At 40.4% G+C, this 20,310-nt stretch overlaps 1 protein-coding gene across 1 annotated transcript in view; it reads right to left on the bottom strand.

Moving 5' to 3' along the window:
• The window catches only part of LOC136874793 (uncharacterized), a 311,583-nt gene that overhangs the window by 91,836 nt on the left and 199,437 nt on the right, over nucleotides 1–20,310 (bottom strand). The window contains exon 7 of the mRNA XM_067148465.2: nucleotides 15,308–15,443. Coding sequence (XP_067004566.1) covers nucleotides 15,308–15,443 — 136 coding nt within the window. The remainder of the gene's footprint in view (nucleotides 1–15,307; nucleotides 15,444–20,310) is intronic.

Below are 20,310 nucleotides of genomic sequence, written 5' to 3'. Positions count from 1 at the left end.
ATGTAGGATCACCGCGAGCGGCGATGCACGCAGAAACACGTCGAGGTACAGAGTCAATAAGAGTGCGGATGGTGTCCTGAGGGATGGTTCTCCATTCTCTGTCAACCATTTGCCACAGTTGGTCGTCCGTACGAGGCTGGGGCAGAGTTTGCAAACGGCGTCCAATGAGATCCCACACGTGTTCGATTGGTGAGAGATCCGGAGAGTACGCTGGCCACGGAAGCATCTGTACAGCTCGTAGAGCCTGTTGGGAGATGCGAGCAGTGTGTGGGCGGGCATTATCCTGCTGAAACAGAGCATTGGGCAGCCCCTGAAGGTACGGGAGTGCCACCGGCCGCAGCACATGCTGCACGTAACGGTGGGCATTTAACGTGCCTTGAATACGCACTAGAGGTGACGTGGAATCATACGCAATAGCGCCCCAAACCATGATGCCGCGTTGTCTAGCGGTAGGGCGCTCCACAGTTACTGCCGGATTTGACCTTTCTCCACGCCGACGCCACACTCGTCTGCGGTGACTATCACTGACAGAACAGAAGCGTGACTCATCGGAGAACACGACGTTCCGCCATTCCCTCATCCAAGTCGCTCTAACCCGGCACCATGCCAGGCGTGCATGTCTATGCTGTGGAGTCAATGGCAGTCTTCTGAGCGGACGCCGGGAGTGCAGGCCTCCTTCAACCAATCGACGGGAAATGGCGGTGGACGTGGCGTGCGGGGCTGCCACCGCTTGGCGGCGGATGCACCGATCCTCGTGTGCTGACGTCACTCGGGCTGCGCCTGGACCCCTCGCACGTGCCACATGTCCCTGCGCCAACCATCTTCGCCACAGGCGCTGCACCGTGGACACATCGGCTGCGATTTGACGAAGCGAGCAACCTGCCCTTCTCAGCCCGATCACCATACCCCTCGTAAAGTCGTCTGTCTGCTGGAAATGCCTCCGTTGACGGCGGCCTGGCATTCTTAGCTATACACGTGTCCTGTGGCACACGACAACACGTTCTACAATGACTGTCGGCTGAGAAATCACGGTACGAAGTGGGCCATTCGCCAACGCCGTGTCCCATTTATCGTTCGCTACATGCGCAGCACAGCGGCGCATTTCACATCATGAGCATACCTCAGTGACGTCAGTCTACTCTGCAATTGGCATAAAGTTCTGACCACTCCTTCTTGGTGTTGCATTTGCTCTGTCAGTCAGTGTATATTTACACTTGGAACTAGTTTCGACGCTGTTTGGCGTCATCTTCAGCCAAAATGTGGCAAATAGGCTAGCATGTAGACATTTATATTACACAAGGCGTTATGTTAAACAATACACATCTTACAAGGGGATAAAAACAGGGACGAATATAGAAACAAATGAATCGTTGAGAAAGCAAAAGATATACATATTAAAAATAACCTTAACCACACATCTTGCAGTGCGAAAATATTCGCCTTGAATGATTTCTGAATACAAAATGCACACGCACACACTTCTGAAGAGCCAGCAGGCAGGAAAAAGTAAGGTGAAACCTTAAAAGTTCTTCTGAGAAGAGTTCATCATTTTTTCTATGTTCTGACAAACTAATGAAGTCTCCCTTGAGTTCCTGATAAACATACACAACAGGAAATTCTCCTTCACTCTCAACAATAGCTATAAAGACCAACGGTAAATTGTATTTTAAATACTGTGCAGAGACATGAAAGCATGATCTTGAACATGATATAACTTCTTCATTTAACCACCTTTGAAAGTTTCTCTCTATATTACATAGCTTCATTAACACCACTATTCTGTAGATGCACAAAATAATCTTGTAATCTTCACAGGTCCGGTATTCAGCTCGACAAGAATATAAAATTGGTATTAAGGAATACGTTTTTGAGAGTTTGGAGGTTGACTGTGCCAGTATTTGTGGTGTATTGTTGCAGCGTTACGTGTAGGGTGGGGGCAGGTTTCTATGATGTTTATTGCGGGACATAAGGCGGTAAAGCTATGGCGCGAGATGAAGAGGTACAGAGCGTGTTGGATAGTTTAGGTCTGGGGAGCGGCCATTGTTGGATTAGGAGGGGAGAGGGAAGGAGCGGTAGGGGAGGAGGAGTGGAAGGAGGGGAAATATGGAGGGTGATGTGGTGAAAGTGTATGGCGTGACAAAGTATTATGCATAATGTGAAAGACAGATCTGTTTTTCGGGATATTCATGTTTTTGAAAAATTCAATGAGAAAGTCGAATAGGATCTTTGGTTTCTCTGAGATATCATTTAAGTTTAGGTTGGGATTGAAATATTGGTCTAAATGAATATAGAGGTTTTCAGTGACGTCTAGGAAAGAACCTTTGTTTAGAATATCTAATACCTCAAGATCTTGACTTATTTCAGTAAAGTTGTGCTTAAATTCTTTTATATGTAGGCCGACCGCGGAAAAACGGTTGTGTTTTATGGCATTGACATGTTCTGCATATCTGATTTTAAAGCTGCGTCCTGTTTGCCCTAGGTAAGAACTTTTGCAGTCTTGGCAAGAAAACCTATATACACCTGATTTAGAAAAAGGACTACTTTTATTTATTGATGAAGAGTTGTGTAGGATCTCTGTGCTTCTATTGTTAGTACGAAAGGCTATTTTAACGTTGTGTTTTTTAAGAACGTTAGTGACGTTGTAAATTTCTTTATTGAAGGTAAATGTGGAAAACGTGGCAGTGCTAGTATTGTCTTTTATTAGGGTGGTTTTTGGGCGGTGTCTGAATTTATTGATTATTCTTTCAATAAAGGATTCATTATATCCATTAAATTTTGCTATAGAGCGAATGGTGTTCAATTCTTTATTTAAGTTTTTTCTGGACATCGGAATTTTGAATGCTCGGTCTACTAAGCTACTATACGTAGCCGCTTTGTGTGTTTGGGGATGTAGTGAGTCATTTCTTATAGTAGTGGCCGTTTGAGTGGGCTTTCTATAGATGCTATATGTGAACGAAGAGGGGTGCCTATTGATTGTTAGGTCTAGGAAGTTGATGGAGTTGTTTATCTCTGATTCTAAGGTAAATTTAATGTCATGATCAATGTTATTAAGGTTTTTGAGGGTGGATGGCGCGTCAATGGAGCGTTCATCTAGGATTATAAATATGTCATCTACGTACCTAGCCCAGAAATGGATATTAGCAAATTTGATGTTATTGTCGATGGCGGTGTGCTCTAGGAAATCAAGGTAGATCTCTGCTAAAATTCCTGAGGCTGGTGAACCCATAGCCAAACCATCTTGTTTGTAAATGATCTTATCGAATGTGAAATAGTTATTGTTAATTAGTAATCTTAATATGGTCATAAAGTCTTGAACTTCTAGTTTACTTAGTTGATTGTTAGCAAGTAAGTTCTTTTCGATGATCGGGAATAATGAGTTGGTTTTTATACTAGGATACATGTTGACTATATCAAAGGAGTGCATTGAATGATATGGTTGAAGTTTGAAACTGTTTAGTTTGTTCACTAATTCTACAGTGTTCCTGATGGATTTATTTGATGAGAATTTATAATGTTTATTAAGAAATTGTTGGATAAATTGAGATAATTTATATAAGGGGCTTGGTCTGTAGTTTATTATGGGTCGAATAGGGACACCGGTTTTGTGGATTTTGGGTAGTGCTTTAGCTGTTGGTAGACCTGGGTTCATAGTAATTAACTTTTGTTTTTCTTGCTCAGTGAGGAGAAAAGATGTGCTCTTTAGAATTTGTTTCAAATGCCTTTGAATTGATCGTGTTGGGTCCTTCTTAACTATCGAAAAGGAGTCATTATCTAAGAAATTTTTGGTTTTTTGAATGTAATCTGTTTTATCCATAATGACTGTTGTGTTGCCTTTGTCGGCCTTTGTAATGATGAGTTGGTTGTCTTTGACTTTCTTTTTAAGATTGAGAATTTGTTTTCTTTCAGTAAGGGAATCTTTGTTGATTTTGGTGATAGGGGTCGCAGTGCGATTTTTTGAGAAAAAAACTTTTGTTTAATTGTTTTTTTACGTCCATTCTGAGTTCGTCTTGTAGTTCATATGGCATTTTGCTGATAGCAACTTCTGATTCAACTACGAGTTTGGAGGCTGTAAGGGCCGAGTTGAAACAGGGCCAGTTGTGCTTTGGACCTTTCAAAAGAATTCTTCTATCGTCCTCATCTAAGTTGGCGGTACTACTAATGGTAGTATGGATTCAAGAAGTTATATCATGTTCAAGATCATGCTTTCACGTCTCTGCACAATATTTAAAATGCAATTTACCGTTGGTCTTTATAGCTATTTGAGAGTGAAGGAGAATTTCCTGTTGTGTATGTTTATCAGGAACTCAAGGGAGACTTCATTAGTTTGTCGGAACATAGAAAAAATGATGAACTCTTCTCAGAACTCCTCTTAAGGTTTCACCTTACTTTTTCCTGCCTGCTGGCTCTTCAGAAGTGTGTGCGCGTGCGTTTTGTATTCAGGAATCATTCAAGGCAAATATTTTTGCACTGCAAGATGTGTAGTTAAGGTCATTTTTAATATGTATAACTTTTGCTTTCTCAACGTTTCATTTGTTTCTATATTCGTCCCTGTTTTTATCTCCTCGTAAGATGTGTATTGTTTAATATAACACCTTGTGTAATATAAATGTCTACATGCTAGCCTATTTCCCACATTTTGGCTGAAGATGACGCCAAACAGCGTCGAAACTAGTTCCAAGTGTAAATATATGTTGTAAATAAACTATAACATTTATTGTATTGAAAAGGTGGACCCTTTTAAGTTTCCTATCTTCCATTCTCAGTTCAATACGGACAAAAATGAAATTCTTAGATTTAAACAATGTGAACAATACATAAATGCGAGTAACATATTCTATCTAACTATTATATCTAAAAGTCTTACAGGGGGGCTCAATAGACCCACATATATCAATTTCATGTTCTTGACGTAACTAATATTGAAATGTGTTGTCAACCACAAGTGGGGATTTAGAACTGATAGTTATAATTATGTAGACTGGTCAAGATTGTTGTTGTGAATGAAGATATTAATTAATGGTGTTTTTACACAGTTAAAACTTGTCAGTCCTATTCTATCTAGCTTAAAAAATATGTCCAAAACTAGAATGGATCTTCTCCCTCTAACATAAAAGTATTGTGTAAAAAGGATATTCATACAAGGGCTTATTTGACCCTCGCATATCATTTTCATGTTTTTGACATAACTAATGTTGAAATGTGTTGTCAACCACAAGTGGAGATTTAAAACATTGTTATATGTAGACTGGTCGAAATTGTTGTTGTGAATGAAACTATAAGCGTCTTAGCTTCGGGTCCTATGTGACAACAAGGAATTGTAAAGAGTACAATCTTAGGCTGTTTCTTAGTTTTAGGCTACTGCTTAATTGAAAAGGAACATCCAACACACTTAATACAGTCTTGTATATCATTCCCGTTGATGTGCTGCTTAGCCTTTGGGAGGGATCTTAAGATAAATTCATACTAGGTGGACCTGTCTGTTCCGGCAGCGCTTGCCTTACTAACATTTCTATTGCTGGTAGATAACAAATGTGCATTTATGGTACTTCTGCACCTTCTTCTTTCCAACCACCATTCTTCTTCAGTAATTCTCTTCAATTCCACATTCCTTCTTCCTATAATGGTCTTTGTGCAAGTCCATCCACCTTGTTTATTACTGTGATGGATGAAATTCAGAAAGCAGTAAAGAAAGAAAAAAGAAGTTGGGTCACGAAATATTGAGAGCATGGTTATTTTCTGACGATATTGTGACATGCAGAGGTGCCAACTATTACGGCTTGTCCGTAATGATCACTTCGCGGTTACGTTCGAAGAGGAAATTGTTACATTGTCATGATAAAAATTAAATTCTACAAAAAAAATGAAGTAAAGAATGTTCAATCTCTTAGAGCATTACTGGTCAACCCTTCTCATTTCAATGTTTGTAAGTTGGCAACTAAAGATATTTGGCAGTTATATGGGCGTCACTTCCTTTTGTTTCCCATGAGCATTGTGAAATCACGGCCAGCTACATAGATATACGCTGCTCTCTTAGCTAGAGTGACGCATCAAGTCGGCCGTGAGGTAGGCTCTGCTCCTTGCTCTGCTGTTCTCCAGTGCGCGCATTCGGCTCTCTGTCTGTTGTGTGCATAGAATGAGTGGTATATTTAGCACATTTCAATTCTAATTATCCTAGTCGTAGATTCGAAAAGTGATTGGTTTTGTAAAATGAAGCGGAGCAATTGTCAAATTGCCATCTTCTTCTAAGAAGATGGCAGTGTTACAGATATATAGAGACGGTTACACAAAGGAATGGTCATACCTACTTGCTTCACGTGTTAATGAAAACCATATGTTCTGCAGTGTGTGTGTATGTGTGTGATTTCTCTGTGGCTCACGGTAGACGAGATGATTGCAGAATACACATAGAATCCAAAAAACATAACACATACGGTGAATCAAAATTATGAAACCAGTCTGTTTCATCGTTCTTCGTAAAAAATAATGTGGCAAATGCCGAATTGCTGTTCATATAATTTCTTTTGGAACATAATATTCCGTTATCAGTTCCAAAGCACGCTGGAAATTTGTTTAGATCAATGTTCCCTGACTCTAAAGTATCTCAGAAATATGTTTGTGCAAGAACTAAAACCTCTGCTTTAGTTCTATACACGGCATCTGACACAAAAAAATATGAGTGAACGTTTGCAAATATATATATTTTTTCTATTTGTTTTACGTCGCACCAAGACAGATAGGACTTATGGCGATGATGGGATAGGAAAGGCCTAGGAACGGGAAGGAAGCGGCCAAGGCCTTAATTAAGGAATAGCCCCAGCATTTGCCTGGTGTGAAAATGGGAAAAAACAGAAAACCATCTTCAGGGATGACTTTTGCTAATAACGCCTTTTTCTTTGGCTACTAATGGTAGTATGGATTCAAATGCATTTAAACTATATCCTATAGTTGTCTCTTTTTTTGATGCTTAGAGAGGCCAACTATCAAATCTTCTATTGTCATTGTTAGAGAGTACCGACAATGCAGGTGAGGGAATTTTCTCTGTTATTAATAGTGAATTGTCTTCTTTAGCCATTTCAAGGGAAAATTGCACTCCTTTTTCATCTGACAATGCATACACAATGATAGGAGCAAATAAAGGTGTTGCCAAATTTGTGAAGGACAGGCATTCTTCTGTTTATGTCCCAGGTTGTTCATGTCATCTCATACACATCTGTGCACAAAAAGCAGCAGCCCAGTCAATGTAGATAAGGCACAGAGGGTCACAAAATTTTGAAATATGTTAGTCTATTGATAGAGTTCTTGAGCAGTGGGAAGCTTTGACACTCATGTTTTGTAGTGAGACCCACCACAAAAATGAGACCACAAAGCAGTTTGAAACTGTGAAATCTTTCATACAAGACCCACACACAAAACTGTTTTGCTACTTTCTTCAGAGTACACTTCTTGTTTTTAACTCAGTGAACATATTTCTGCAACAAGATGCTCCAGTCAACTGACTGGTCTTTTAACTGACCAATTGGTCAGATTTGTTCAACCATGTTCTATTCAGTCAGAATCTACCTCCCTTTCGATTGTTGAATTCAAGAGGAGGAAATACCAGAAAGCCAATAAGGACTTGGTTATTGGAGCAAAAGCCGGGGCATACTTGGAAGATAATGACTGTGATGAAGGGATGTTTTATAATTCTGTAAGAGAGTTTTATATGGCAGCTTGCAGTTACATTATCAGGAAATTTCCCCTTGATGATGAATTTCTTCATCATGCCAAAGTTGTAGATATTTCTCTCAGAATGAAGGTTTCCTATTCATCTTTTGAATATTTTGTTCGAAGATTCCCAAGTTTGGTCAAGGAAAGTGAACATGACAAACTTGAAGAGGAATTTGCAGTTTACCAGTGTGATACTTTCCCTGAATATATTGTACACGGACCTAACATTGATGTGATTGGGGCAACATTGCAGAGCTTAAAAATGAAAGTGGACAAATTAAGTATAAAACCTTAAGTAATGTTTTATTTGCAGTACTAAAGTGTACCTCATAGTAACTTTCCCACAGAAAGAGTTTCCAGTATTGTTAGGAAAAATCAGACAGAATTCAGACCTACATTAAGTACATCTACACTGGAATCGCTTATGGTTCTGAAGACGAAAATGTCATCTCAGGGGGAAGTATGTTTCAAGAAAACCTACAATGAAAAGCAGCTGCTGGGTGCGAAACAAGCTACAAAGAATTTTTTTCCGCAGAACTAACAGGTAATGAGCAAATTGTATTATGTAATAAGATATACTTTAAAACCGATTGCTGTAGGAAAGAGCAAATGGGGTGCTTTGGATTTGACTCTTAAACGTTTCGATGGGGAGGTGCGAGAGTTAAAAATGGGATTACTGATAACCGACTTCAAAGGTTGGCACCTCTGGACATGAGATGAGAATAAACAAGAGGTACAGAGCGGGTTAGATACACTGAGTGCAGTTATCGAGGAGTGGGGTACAAAATAAGGACAAAAATAAAACGATGGTTGTGACCAAGAAAAAAAGAAAGCTTATATGAACCACATAATGAGTCATGAGAAATGGCAGAAAACTTCAAATATCTGGGAAGTGCACTGTCACAGAATGGTACAATAACTAAGGTTACCAACGGGGTACAACTTGCAAGAAGATTCTATCAGAGTGACAGACTTAGTGTGGAATGAACAAACAAGATAAGAACCAATACAATGCAAAGAGGTGTTGTACAAGAATTATTTTGTCCCACTTTTAACATATGGAGCATAAACATCACTTACAACTACCAGACAGGAAAGTAAAACACAAGGAAGTGAAAACAAAGTTTCTTGGAAGTATGCCACAAAACACAAGGAAGAATGTATGAAGAACAAAGTGACATGAGACAGGCTGGGAAATGAGAAACTATATAATAGAGAGAAACAGGCTGAAATGCCAGAAGGATGGAAGAAACAATAATTCCTGCTCAAATGGATGGTGAATGGGAGGAGGCCAGGAGGTAGGCCAAGAAGAAGATGGATACAGAAAGTGAAGGAAGGAGTGCTGCTGATGTGCTGAGAGTTTTCAGAGAGGAATGGTAGAGAAACAGACAGAAATGGAGCTCAGCAACCCATTACCCTATCCAAGAAGAAGAGAAAGAAAAAGAAGACACAGAATAAGAAGAAGACTACCTAGGAGTATTTTCTATTGCTGCCACCACCCGATCAGAGGCGAGAAGGAGAAAGAGCGAGTAGAAGGAAGAATGATAAAGAGAATGATATCTCGTAAGTATTCATATTCTAAGTATTGTGTAAGAAAATGATGGCATTAAGACATCAGACCTAAATACAGGCCCAAATTCTAGATACATACCTTAGTATAGGAAGCAGTACAGAAAAGAGCTGCTGATGTGCGAAGAGCATTCAAAGATGAGCAGTGAAAGGAAAGATCCATCACTCTACCCAACAGGGAGTGGTTGTTGTAGTCTGACCAGGGACCTGTTCCATGAATGAACTTTGCAACTTTTCACTTTGCACTTTTCAGTTCAGATTTTGTTCCACCATCACTTTTCAGATTTAGCTTGCAAAGTGAAAAGTGAAAAGTTAGGGATCTTTTCACTTTTGAAGCCTGTTATGCTCCTCCATTGGTTCAGAAATGCAAAGTGCAAAGAAATGAAGTGAAAAGTTTTCAGAAATCTTTTTTTTTCTTTCTAGTTGCCTTACGCCACACCGACGCAGATAGGTCTTATGGCGACGATGGGAAAGGAAAGGCCTAATGGGAAGGAAGCGGCCGTGGCCTTAATTAAGGTACAGAACCAGCATTTGCCTGGTGTGAAAATGAGAAACCACGGAAAACCATCTTCAGGGCTACCAACAGTGGGGTTCGAAATCACTATCTCCCGGATGCGAGCTCACAGCTGCGCTCCTAACTCGCCCAGTATTCAGAAATCTTGCGAAGAGATGATTCCCTTTTCATCTGTTAATAATAATAATAATAATAATAATAATGGAGGTAGCGTTGCTCACGTCCGTAGGTTTAACCTCTAATTGCCCTACACGTGCCTCCTGGGTGGTGCTAACTGAGCAACAGTGAAAACAGGCAGCCAGACTATCCACAGGATCTCCTGGCAATGACATATTTTCGACGAAATAATAGAAACAGTTCTTCTCAGAACTCACTAGTGAGAAACATTGGTCCATCTATCAGACTCCTACAACTGAATGTCGAGGGCATTAGCAAGGCAAAGTGTGACTATTTGTCGAAATTCCTGTTGGACAATAACATCGACATTGTCGCCATTCAGGAAACTCATGTTTCCAACGAAGAAGCATTCCGAAGCAGAGGTCGAATTCCTGGATATACTGCTCTTGGTGCAACTTATCACGAGGTATATGGTATTGCTACGTATGTTCGGAGCAACCTAAACAAGGCTTCACTAATATCTGTTAATGTGGAGGAAGATATACATACGGTTGTCATGCAAGTGCATGATATCACTATAACAAATGTTTATAAGCCACCTAAGACACCCTGGCCCGATTTTGTCTTACAAACTGCAGAACATCCTGCAATTTATATAGGGGACTTCAATAGTCACCATGAATTTTGGAAATACTCTGACAATGATGAGAATGGAAGTATGCTTGCAGAATGGGCTGAAGTGAACAATCTTCATCTAGTGTTCGATGCCAAAGATCAAGGTACTTTCAGGTCAGCTGCTTGGAGTAAGGATTCTAATCCTGACTTATGTTTTGTTACCTGCAATGACAGAGGTTTCCCGATCAATGCCACAAGAAAAGTGATAGATGCCTTCCCCCACAGCCAGCACAGACCTGTAATAATACAAATTGGTTGCACGGTCCCTGTCATACGATCAACTCCACATGCTCGATGGAACTTCCAGAAAGCTGACTGGGCAAAGTTTTCGAGGGAACTGGATAAGTGCATTCGCTGGATCCCTCCATCTCATAAGAACTACCATCGGTTCATCGGTGCAGTAACAACAACAGCTAAAAAGTGTATGCCGAGAGGATATCGAAAAGAATATATCCCAGGATGGAGTGATGAAAGTGAAACACTGTACCAACAATTCCAGCAAAGTAGTGACCAAGAGATAGCTACAGAACTTTTGACCAGCTTAGACTTATCTCGTAGGCAGAAATGGACAGACACAATTGAAAGTATGGACTTTACCCACTCAAGCAGGGAAGCATGGAGTCTTCCGAGGAGATTGGGAGGAAGTGGATCAGTATGCAGGAAACCTTCAGGAGTAACACCTGACCAAATTGCTTCCCACATCATTACCACATCAAGAGTGCCTCCCGACAAGAAACATACCAAACATATCAGACGGCAGCTTCGTGACTTGAAAAAGACAACATCTCCCTCATCTGAATATGCACGCCCCTTCACAGTTTTAGACATTGACATGGGACTGAAGGACCTCAAACCTTTTAAGTCACCTGGTTTCGATGGCATCCATCCAGAATTTCTTATTCATTTGGGAGGATATGCTAAGAAATGGTTGGCAGAGTTCTTTACTGACATCCTACTGACTGGTCAACTTCCACTGGAGTTCAAGAAGGCAAAGATAATTTCTATTCTGAAACCTGGCAAACCCAGCAACAAGGTAGAAAGCTATCGACCCATTGCCCTTCTTAGCTGCTGTTACAAACTTTTTGAAAAGTTGATATATAACAGAATAAGTAGCGCAATCCTAGAGCATATTCCAGTTGAACAGGCAGGCTTCAGACCAGGACGTAGCTGCTGTGACCAAGTATTGTCTCTTACATCCTTCATTGAGGCAGGATATCAAATGAAGCTGAAAACATCTGTAGCATTTGTTGATCTTACTGCTGCCTTTGACACTGTATGGAGGGAAGGCCTTATCTACAAATTTCTTCGTATCATACCATGCAGAAAGATGGCTCAACTGATTAACAACATGTTAAGTGATCGGAAGTTCCAAGTAATCACTGGATGCAAGATAAGCAAGGAGAGGAAGCTGAACAACGGATTGCCCCAAGGATCAGTTCTCTCACCATTATTGTTCAACTTATATCTCTCTGACCTTCCTGACACTTCATCCAGAAAATTCTGCTATGCCGACGACTTGGCTCTAGCTGTACAAGATCAGGTAATGGAGACGACTGAAGAGATTCTGACCAAAGACCTGTCTTTACTGGAAGACTACTTCAAAATCTGGAGACTCCAACCCAGTGCGAGCAAAACAGAAGTGTCCTGCTTTCATTTAAATAATCGTTTGGCGAACGTGAAACTGAATGTTAGTTTCAGAGGGAGAATTCTTCATCATAACTGGAACCCAAAATACCTTGGTGTCATCTTGGACCGTACACTATCCTTCAAACAACACCTCCTGAACTTAGCACAAAAGTTGAAGTCTCGAAATAACATCCTTCATAAACTGTGTGGAACTACTTGGGGATCTTCAGCAACCACTTTGCGATCTTCAGCCCTGGGTTTGGTGTATTCAAGTGCCGAGTATTGTGCACCTGTTTGGATGAACAGTCATCATACAAGGCTTGTTGACACCCAGCTTAATACCACAATGCGCATCATATCTGGCGCAATCACATCTACTCCAGTTCATTGGCTTCCACTGCTAACTGGTATAATGCCACCTGATCTACGCCGATCTAATGCCCTTATGAAGGAATTTCACAAGATCTCAAGAAATCCTAGTCTACCCGTGAATAGTGACCTGCCACTTCTGAATCTTAACAGACTAAAATCACGCCATCCAACTCTGCGTGATGCCTCTAACATGGATGCTAAAGATTTTAAATCTCTTGATGAGTGGAAAAGTAGATGGGAAGCAGCAACGGATGTGCGCCTTCATACCTTCTTCTCAGGTCCCAGACTTCCAAGTGGATCCCACCTACCACGCAAGACCTGGACTGCCCTGAATAGAATCAGAACAGGACATGGTCGGTGCAGAGCCGCTCTCCATAAGTGGAAAAAGCTACCTAACCCAGACTGTGACTGCGGAGCTCCACACCAGACTGTTCGTCATATCGTCAGGGAATGTAGGATTCGAGCCTATCACGGTGATGAGGATGACTTCCTGCTGCTAACTCCGGATGCTGCACGCTGGATCGAAGAATTAGACATTCAATTGTGAAGCACAAGTTGCTTTGTTTCTCAGCTGTAAATATGTATATATGTATATTACTGATTATGTCTGTATAAGCCATACGCTAAATATAATAAATAATAATAATAATAATAATAATAATAATAATAATAATAATAATAATCGTATGGCCTCAGCTACCGTGTGCAGACATTTCAATTTGACGCCATCTGGCTGTCTGCTTGTCAATTTCGACGTTCCGTTTTACTCTAGGCCCACTAGATGGCAGACCGAGTAAACCGAAACTCTCTTGGGCGTCTATGGCTGAGATTTAATGAATTTTTTGGGTAAACACCAAATGTGTCACCAGAGATCTTTTACATGCCGACATCGTACGACATGGAGTGTCTAATGGACTTTTTTTCCGCCCTTCAAAAATCCGACTACCTCTGCTGGGTTTGAACCCACTATCTTGGGATCCAGAGGCCGACACTCTACCGCTGATCCACAGAGGCAGCTATCTGTTAATTAACATGTATGTACACGAGTTTCTTGGCATAGAATTTGGTTTAGTGATATAAACACGTTACGATGAGAGCTTTTGTTAGCATCACGTGAGGACAGTGATGAAAAATCCAATAAGAGAACATGCAAAGACAGGATTCATTTTCATAACCTCACTTAGATGGAATTTCACGAGTGATTTCATATTACCCCAACACAGGCTGACTATATTCTTGAAATGATTGGTCATTTATTGAAACAAAAGGAAGTCAATCCCTTTCCGAAAAAGAACGAATTCTTATATGCTTACATTGGTTAGTAAATGGTGTAACAGCAACGCCTGGGACATCAAAAACAATTATTTGCAGAACTGTCACCAAAGTCGTAGATGTTATAGTAAATGTAATATTTTCTAACATAGTACGTTGGCCTTCTAATGAAGGCTGAATTTCCCTCTGTGTGTGGATGTGTTGGCGGTACTATTGTTAATACTGATACGTGTCATCATTCGACAGGTTATTTTAAAAGTTCCCAAAAGGGATGTCCCATCTCCTTGACAACTTCCAGCACAGCCAGCTTCTTGTACTAACCTTCGTTTCCCATGATAAAAACTTTAAAACTAACGGTACCACAAATACCGTCAAGTTTTCCATGAAAAATAAAGCATTAAAATTATAGAGTATTAGGCCTATACAGTTTGCTCATGGACTAAACTTGATCGGATCACTCACTCGCAAAGACTTTTCACTTTGCGAAGAAATTGAAAAGTACAACCTAGATCATGGTGGAACAGAAAGACTTTGCACTCTGCAAGAACTGAAAAGTGCAAAATTGAAAAGTTGCAAAGTTAGTTCGTGGAACAGGGGTTTCTTGCAATGGGACAGAGAAGACCAAACAACCAGCGACTCAATGCCGAGTGCTAGGCGGGGGTAAATAACGTGGCTCTCTAAAGGGGCCAGTGGCTTCGGGCAGAAGAGTCCCTATATTTGGGTACTGTTTCCCCCAGTGGAAGAAATGCCGTGGAAGTTCAGCAGGCAGCATCTGTTTTGCAAGTTAGGGGCAGAATCAGTAAGACATGGCATTAAGGTATGAAATGTTTTTGCGTAAGGCCAATCCACCATCATAATAGCCTACTTGAAGCGTCAAAATGGTTCAGGACAAAGAGCTGAGGAGTACTCCAAAAGTGATGCAGATATCCAGAGAGGTGCGAGAAGTGGATGGAGGTCATCAATCCACTGTTCAACCCAGGAAGAATGGATAAAGGTTATGTAATAATAAAATAATAATAATAATAATAATAATAATTACTAGTTGTTAGGGTTGGTTATTGTTGTAAGGATAGGGATAATCTTCCCTTCTTAATGCTAACCAGAAGAGCAAATGGGAGAGTTTCCACCCTTCGGACAATGAGGGTATCAGAAAATAAGTTGGCCATTTTGAGTCCAAGTAAGAATAAAATTCCCTCTCTACAATGGGTGGAGAGGTTGAAGTAAATTGTTTATTGCTTAGTACACATAATTTACTTATTTCGACTGGATGTGTGACAAAGACCACTCAGAGCTAGAAAGTACTTTATTTCTGAACAATTTGCTTCAACTGTGACAAAGACAACTTTAACACATACTAAGCTGGTTGTGTTTCTTTTTTCTTTTTTTGAACAATTTAGAAACCGTCATACAAATTCCTTTTTAAGCACCCAAAGATAAGGAACAACCAACTATTACCTTGTAGCTCTCTTCGTCAGCCATTGTTACAGAGGCTATCTGTGGACGTTTTCTCGTTGAACACTCATCTGGCATCCAGCAACTAACAACTTCACCTGCTTGTGAGAGATGTTCTATTATCTGCTTACTGTTCACCCTGGAAAAAGAAAAAACAATTTAACAATTTACAACTTATGGCAAACATCTGCTACTTCTGCTTGGTCTGAAAGATTACAGTAGAACCTCGATAATTCGAAATCGGTTAATTCAAAATCCTGCCTAATTCAAAGAAGCTCTCGTTCCCGGAAACATGAGATACAGTTTTGCATGTTATTTAAATGTTTAATTCGAAATACGGATAAATCGTAATTCGAAGTACAATGTCGGCCCCATTACCGAAATTCAGACTTTTAATTCGAAACTGCCTTTACATTTTAAAACAATAGTATGTTACAGAGTAATTTCAACTCGAAATTTATCCGCTCCGCGTCATAATAGAACGCGCGTTCCGGAACGTGGAAGGGTAGCTTTCCGCACATACACTCACTTCGGTGAGTCTATAGGCACAGTGCGCGTCGCTCTAGCGGCCGGGCGGAGAACAACACGTGAGGCAGAATCCAGACTCGCAGTAGCTGTTCTGTTATGACAGCGTTTAGTCACTCAGATGATAATGACAGACAAAAGGAGATCAAGTAAACGCAATTGTTGTGTTGTCAGATGTTCCAGTACTTACGCAAATACGGGAAGTGAAGTACAAATTTATTGTTTTCCAAAACGAGCGATAGATGTGGACTGAAGGAGGCGATGGATAATACAAGGAGTTAACCGAACGAAGTAAGCAGGCCTACACATACATACTGCACATGTTTGCAATAAGTTCAGTTGATCCGATTTAATTTAATTTTTAGCACTGATGGATCACTTTGGCAACCTACGACATAATCAAGAATATGTAGTGCACATTTCATCGGAAACAAAAGATCTGGACATCTACTAAGTCCAGCCTATGTTCCAACAATATTTCCGGATGAATCCAAGAAGAGGAATGTGTCGCCGGGATCCAGCTTACAGCGCTTTCACTGACAACTCAAGCGACTGAAATGGAAGAATCAGACGGAAAATTTTCAAGTACAGTTTGCCCAAGTAACATAACCAAGGATCCATCCGTGGGAACAGATGCATCTGAATTTCATTGTTCAGACTTCATGTTTTCTTGTTCAATAAATGAAAACGACGTAAATACACAAGCATGCATTCCACTTAATTTCGGTCTGGGAGGGGACATTACGAAACATGATAAAATGTGTGGAACGGAAAACGATCATGCAAATATCTAGGGTCCAGGTTTCCAAGGCTACAGTTCCATAAGGAACAATACACAAATGTGTGATTTAACAGGTGTGAACTTCAACGACTTTGCCTTGCGTTATTACCAAACTGTAACGTTTCGAAATTATGTAAAGAAACCAGATTATTCATTTCCCTAATGAAAATGAAAATCGGACTGTCCTATTCTGCTTTGAGAGTGTTCACAGGACAACAATTTCACGTATTTTTACGACCGTGCTTATGCAACTGGCACTGCATACGAAACATTTCATATTCTGGCCTAGTAAGGAAAGTGTTCAAGAAACAATGTCTCGATCATTTAAAACAAATTACGGTAATTGTCGAGACATTATTGACTGCACGGAATTTAGGGTTGAACAGCCTCCCCAAGTAGATCAAGAGATTGTATTTCTATTCTCAATACAAGGCTTGCTACACTGCAAAAGTTTTAATTGCAATCACGCCTAATGGTATGATCGCTTTAAATCTAAATGTTACGGTGGAAGAGCTAGTGACTCGTTCATAACAACCGTCAGTGGTTTACTTTCCTTCAACCTGGCGATGAGGTCATGGCTGATAAAGGAGTTAGGCATCAGAACTAACTTATCTGGCCGCGGTATCATAATCGTGACACCACCGTTCTTACATGACGGGAGATTAACAGCTGAGGAAGTTGAGAGTACTTCCAATATTGCGAGTGTTAGAATTCGCGTAGAAAGGTGTATTCAAAGAATCAAAATGTACAATACATTACAGAAATTGCCAACACGACTTTTTCCACACGTGGAAGACATCGTCTATGTGTTGCGTGTTAATGAATTTGCAACCTCATCGAATAACACGAACAATAAATGAACTTCCATAGCATTCTATTGCTTCACTCTCCATTTCACTTCCGTAAGAATGTTCAAAGAAGCTCCCCCAATTGGAGATTCATTTAAAAAAGGCGAGAGCTAAAGTATCAAAGTTATGTCGCCTAGTTTTGATCCGATTTGCTTTCGTGCTAGCAGATATTCTTATCTTTTTTTTCTTGAAACCATCGAGGGCTTCCTGATTGAGGGAGATTTTAATTATATGATCTGTATCAACCTGCACTTTGCTGGTAAAAAAACATTTCGTCACTCACAGTGCGAAAGGTGTATTTGTTGGGCATGCGCACGTCGTTAGAGACTTGTAAATGTAATAGCTGTGTCACAATTTCCTCACATTCTTCTCTCTCCACATCATTCACTACCCTGTCTGTCAATAAGGTGACTACGGCCCTGCACGATTGTTCGATTTCAGTACCTGCTTCTGCTGGATGCTTTGTACAAAGACTGCAAGGGATGCGTTTTAAAATATCCTCAGTTAATTCGAAGGGGGATGTCCTCAAAGTCTTTTTACCGAACAGTTCTTCTACATGTTTGCCTTTTCTATATTATTATGTTGACATTGTTTTCGGGCTCGGTTTTCCCCACTGTTGCGGACGGTCTGTTTTGGAGACAACACTTTCATTATTTATATAATACACTACCGCAGCTACGCGTATGCAAGTTCTTCTGGCACCGGCAGGACAGGAACATTCGCTGGTAGAGACATTACTATTCTGGTCAACCTGAACACAAAATAAAAATGCGTACAACTTAGCAAACATGCATCAATTAATTCTTACTAAATAAACTATATAAATTTTTACCTAACACTTGCCTACCTCAAGTTTCACGATATAAGGCGGCAAATTGCCAGACGTTTGTCGGGTGACTTTTCCTGTGATGTATCCGAAACCATTCGAAATTAACTCTTCAGCGCTGTTCACGTGGCCACTGACAACAAGGTTTCTTCCTTTATTGCATGATGATTTACTTAGATTCCCGAATTGAATTACTTTAAGCCCGCCACTCTTTCGAATGTTACACACGTTGTACTGAGACTCTCGCACTGCGCCTCACCTCTTGCCACTATGTAGCGCTAGTAGTAGCATTTCGATCTATCTGCACGGTGCCTATAGTGCGCTTCATGATTGCTAAGTAGAATGAAATCGGAATTCTTTTGTATTCAACCTTTTAAGGAACGCCGTAATATCACGCAATAGGCACTGTGTGGAAAAACAGAATCCGTGAACACTGGCGATGCCGACAGTTGATGAAAAAACGTACGGTAGCTCATGTAATAAATTCGTAGGCACATAACAATATTGTCATTGCCGGTGAAACTGCATTGCTTTATTTTAATGCAAAGCCCAACCGGTCTTATGGTTTTAAATGGGACATAGTAGTGCGTTGCAATGCACATGCGATGGAAGCATCACAGGAAAGTTCGATAAACCACAATGTTTTAAGGGCGTCGGGCACTTTCCATGCAAGTACAAAGCATCTAAAAATGCAAACAGTACAGAAATCCAAAAAATAATGCATTTGCACAGGGGGACCGGCATAATTTTTCCTCGTCTTTGAATTGTGTGATTTATTTTTTCTTTCGTTGCGTGAGGTTATGTTTGTCAGTGATTTATCCAATTGCATTATTTGAACATTGTAAATGCACCTTGTTGGATACATTTCGGAAAGCCGGGCTGAGTGGCTCAGACGGTTAAGGCGCTGGCCTTCTAACCCCAACTTGGCAGGTTCGATCCTGGCTCAGTCCGGTGGCATTTGAAGGTGCTCAAATACGACAGCCCCGTGTCGGTAGATTTACTGGCACGTAAAAGAACTCCTGCGGGACTAAATTCCGGCACCTCGGCGTCTCCAAAGACCTAAAAAGTAGTTAGTGGGACGTAAAGCAAATAACATTATTATCATTTCGGAATTAGTTTTTTCCATGGCATTTGAAAGGTTTAAACTGTGAATCAAGGTGATTGCATGTATTAATGGGTCTTAGAATAATTTGTGACGCGGCAAGTGTTTACATTTCTGAAGTACGAGAAAAGTACCATGGCGGGAAATCGTACAAGGATAGAGTCATAGAAAAGTTCAATTTTAAGGGCATCTAAAATGCATACAGTATAGTAATCCAATTAATAAAGCACTTGCACATGGGAGCCAGCATAGATTTCTCCTCATCTTTGAATCGTGTTTTTTTTTTCTTCTTTCTTTCGTTGCGTGAGGTTATGTTTGCCAGTGAGATATCTGAGTGCATTACTTGAATACTCTAAATGCACCTTCTTGGATACATTTTGGAAATAGTTCTTTTTTCATGGCATTTGAAGGGTATAAAACTGTGAATCAAGGTTAACTGCATGCAGTAACGGGCCATAAAATATTTTGTAATGCAGCAAGGGTTGGTACTTCTAAATTGCGAATTGGCGGTTAATTCGAAATCACGTAATTCGAAGTCTGATTTTTGAGTCCCAACGACTTCGAATTAACGAGAATTTACTGTATAATATTAATTATGTTGACCGACTGACCAACCACGATTGATCTGCATTTAAGGCTGTTGTACAGGTGGCAGATTCCCGACCTGTTGTTTACCTAGTTTTCTCTTAAATAATTTCAAAGGAGCTGAATTTAATGCTGATAAAACAGAATACCAGGTGTATTCATAAGTTTTTTTGCCAGTTTTTGTGGTAAAGAAAACACATAATTTTCAAGGGAAATTCATTTTTTGTTTTTTCAAAATATTGGCCATAGGCTTCTACACACTTCGCCCATCTTTCAAGTAAGTAGTGAATACCACGCCAGAACGCAATGTGTCGGCTGGAGACGTCCATCAGTGAGGTC

This window comes from Anabrus simplex, chromosome 5, assembly GCF_040414725.1.
Source record: "Anabrus simplex isolate iqAnaSimp1 chromosome 5, ASM4041472v1, whole genome shotgun sequence".
In the NCBI taxonomy this organism is placed as follows: Eukaryota; Metazoa; Arthropoda; class Insecta; order Orthoptera; family Tettigoniidae; genus Anabrus; species Anabrus simplex.
Note: the sequence above shows the minus strand (reverse complement) of the source record. Positions and strands in the feature narration are given on the sequence as shown.